This window comes from Coenobita brevimanus, chromosome 96 (genome assembly GCF_032717465.1).
Source record: "Coenobita brevimanus isolate Jiangsu-jjx chromosome 96, ASM3271746v2, whole genome shotgun sequence".
Classification (NCBI taxonomy): domain Eukaryota; kingdom Metazoa; phylum Arthropoda; class Malacostraca; order Decapoda; family Coenobitidae; genus Coenobita; species Coenobita brevimanus.
In genome coordinates, this window is record NC_137049.1 from 15,792,094 (window position 1) to 15,795,813 (window position 3,720).

The following is a 3,720-nucleotide window of genomic DNA, read 5'->3' on the forward strand; positions in this document are numbered from 1 at the left end:
AGTCGCGGCGCACAACTCTGAGGTTGTTATTATCGTACCCTGGCAACCTAGCATTCAAAAGTGAGTCCAATTTCGTATCATATTATACACGAATCATATTGTTATGCATGAATATATTATACACGAATATTATTATACAAGAACATATTATACACGAATCATATTATTATGCATGAATATATTATACACGAATATTATTATACAAGAACATATTATACACGAATCACTTGCATCTCATGTTATACACGAAATGGGAGGCACCTTTGAATGGTAGGTTGCCAGGGTACGATAATGACAACCTCAGAGTCGTGCGCCGCGACTATAGTAATGCTCCATTGATCACTGGGATACGCAAGCCTTTTTGCCAAGACAAGGCAGTGTTCCATCGAAGAAGGCCCACTCCATGCCAGCAACTTTACCAAACCTCAGCCAGCAACTTAACCAAACCTCAGGCTGCAACCCGGATAAACCACAGGTAAACCAACAACTAAGCCACACCTAACCCTACAACGTGACATGAAGCGTCTGGACAACTGGAGCTGCCGTCATTTAATGTAGATAAGTGCAAGACCATGCATGTAGGCCACAACAACCAGCAGGCCAATTACCAGCTTAAAGGAACAGCACTGGAGAAGTCAACACAAGAGAAGGATCTGGGTATCATGGTGTCAAACAATCTTAAGTCATCTACACATATTGCCAAGATAACTGCAAAAACCAATGGTCGCCTGGGGACTATAAAAAGGAATTTCTCTGTGCTCAGCAGAGAGATACTGGTACCACTATACCTCTCCCTGGTCCGCTCAGTTCTGGACTACGGAGCTCAGTCTTGGTCTCCATACCTGAAGCAAGATATTCAATCACTTGAACGAGTACAGAGGAGAGCCACGAAACTGGTCCTAGAATTGGCCCAACTGCCTTATGAGGAGAGATGTCGCCGCCTGGAGCTACAGACACTGCAGGATAGGAGAATCAAAGGGGACATGATCGAAACATATAAGCTATTACCTGGATTTGAGGACATCCCCTACACTCATTTCTTCCAGAGGAACATGAATGACTTGAGATGGAACTACCTCAAGCTACAGAAGCCAGACCACTGGAGGACAACATTAAAGTGTAACTGGTTCTCCACTAGAGTCATTAACTATTGGAATGCACTCCCTGAGAGTGTAGTGACCGCCCCAACAATAGCCACATTTAAAGCCCGGTATGACAGCCACATTAAATCGTTAAGGCACACTGGCTGACGGGTCTTAAGAGGTGGGGAACACCACAAGAACCTGCTTCTTAATTCCCCACTATGTATTCATAGGTATGGTATGCATTCATAGGTAAGCAACCCAGCTACAAGATTGCACCCAGACCATCAGCAAGGCCAAACCAGCCCAAACACCACCACTGACATCACAACCCACTTCAGAACTTAACCCGGTTAATCATAGCTTCTACACGGCTCAGATCCCTGGCCATCATTTTTTCAGCACTCATACCCTCGGCATTCAGCAATCTACTCTTTCCAAAATCAATTATACGAACGCCATAATTTCCGGGCTGTCCGCACACCATCACGTTGATCTCGCGGATGTCGTTGTGCATGTAACCGGCCTTATGAATCTGTTTCACCGCCCGTCGCACACCGTTCTCGATCCGAATCCTGTCAAAACTGTCAATGCCGTAACCGCTTTTATAATCTTCCATGGGTGTGCCTTCCACGTACTCCATCAATATCACCTTACGGTCGGAGCAGACTGCGTACACCTTGGGTGCTCCCCCGATCCCGTCCAACTTGGCCATTATGTGTGCTTGCCAGTACGTCTCATCGCCAAACACATCTCGTTGCTCGTACCCTACCTTCAAACAAGCCTTCTGACCCTTGCTGTGACCAGCAGCACTTGTCCATCCACCCCAAAACCCAGTTACTTAATGACAGCAACTTCGGCCATCAGTTCCACGTAAGACTTCACAAGCACTTCCTTGTCGTCTGTCCCCAACTTCTTCATGTTATTACACCTCAGGTACTCCTCCAGCAAACTTGCACCAGACATGGTGACTTGTTACTACTTTATTAAACTTTGTGCTGATACAAAAATGAACAACCCAGATTCCCGGGAAAACAAGGAATTTCTCGAGCTTGCCTGACTCGCTCACGCAGGTGCTCACCTTTTATAGCCCCAAGACGCCGGAAGTGGATATTATGAATACTTCGCGCTGCCAATATTTCGTTGTTTTCCTTCCATAATTATCCCAGTGCCATTCACAGCCTTTTCACTTATGCATTTTTAGACAAAAAAAAAAAAAAAAAAAAAAAACATTCTTAATGTTTGTAAGACTGAATTTGTGTTATAGTATCACAGTTTAGGAAACGTCAAATAAACTTTTCGAGTGCCTTTTTTCGGTCGTAGAAATTTAAATTCAAATCTGGGTTTATACAGTACTTTTGAATGCACCACAACAAATGCCAAATAAACTAGCCATAATATGAATACTAATTTTTTTCTCTTTTATCTGTTTTTATTAGTCTCTTCACATAAGACTGGGATAAATAACTGTTTACACAATGAGTTACCCAACCTCCTTGGCTGACACGGAAAAATATCATGCATAGTTATGACACCTACCACAATACTAACCTACTGGCCTGTGACTCCATATCCTTTCCATAGCACCTCTTCGTGACTAGCACCATAGTCTATGTTAGTGCTAATCTCTTATTACAGCACAACACTGAAGATGGTTAGATGGCAATTTTACGCCAAGTTAAAGTAAACAGAGTTTAGTATCGTCACTTCTCCTAAAGGCCTTACTTTGATCAGCTGGATTGGTGATAATTACAGTATAAGGGAAAAACATTCAAGCACCAGATTCTGTGGCTACTAATGGTGCTTTTAATAACAAACAATTTATGGATGCTGTGAACTCTCTTCAGCTACAATTAGGGTGGGGTGGAGGTCAACCGTACTATTAGTGGCAAAATATTCACCAAACATTCAGATAAAGGTTTGTAATGTAAATATCAAAAGAAGCTTCAGGAAAAAAGATAAGTTGACAGATGAGTGCTTGGGTTGTTAATGATGTGCTTCGTCTGGTTGTAAGTGAAAGGTGCGTAGTCTTGGTCTGTGGGGAACTCTCTCTTACGTCGGATGATACGTCGGTCTTCGGGATGGGGGTTTAGATGACTGACATGTGAAAAGTGATTGATGAGAGTGTTTGTTGTTTGTTTGCGGGTATGATGTGTGTTGTTGTGATGGCAGCGTGTGATTGTGTGGTGTTGCTGTTGGAAAGTGTGATACTGTTTAGTGTTATGTAGAGTTTGCTGATGTTTGTTTTGTGGTCAAGTGTTTGGAGGTAATTTTTCCAGTTTAGTGTTTGTTGTTCTGATATTTTATTGTTTATTTGAGTGTTGAGTTCTTATATTTGTTGTACGGTGTCTTGTGTATGGGGTGTTTGGGAGTGTCGCAGTGTGTTCCGTTGTCTGATGAGGCCTTGAATTTCTGGTGTGAAGTTGGGGTTGTGTCTCTTTCTGTTGCCTCTAGGGATGTGTCTTTTGTCTGCGTTTTGTATAATTGTATTGAAAGTGTGCACAGTGGTGCTGATGTTTGTGATGGGTGTACTGTTTAGTGTTTCGAAATGTTGTTCTGTTTCAGTTGTTAAGGCCTCCCAGTTGGTTCTCTTATAATTAGTGTATGTGTATTTGTGGCCAGCTGGGGTGATTCTGGT

The 3,720-nt window shown here is 42.8% G+C and overlaps 1 protein-coding gene across 1 annotated transcript; it reads left to right on the top strand.

Moving 5' to 3' along the window:
* The first annotated feature begins 572 nt into the window (after positions 1-572).
* LOC145413471 (uncharacterized) lies at positions 573-1,250 on the top strand. Its single transcript, XM_080283168.1, has one exon. The coding sequence runs from the start codon at positions 573-575 to the stop codon at positions 1,248-1,250; it is 678 nt and encodes a 225-aa protein (XP_080139294.1).
* Positions 1,251-3,720: the final 2,470 nt, after the last annotated feature.

Coding starts and splice junctions, on each gene's coding strand:
- LOC145413471 (XM_080283168.1), top strand. CDS start 573: ATGCATGTAGGCCACAACAACCAGCAGGCCAATTACCAGCTTAAAGGA.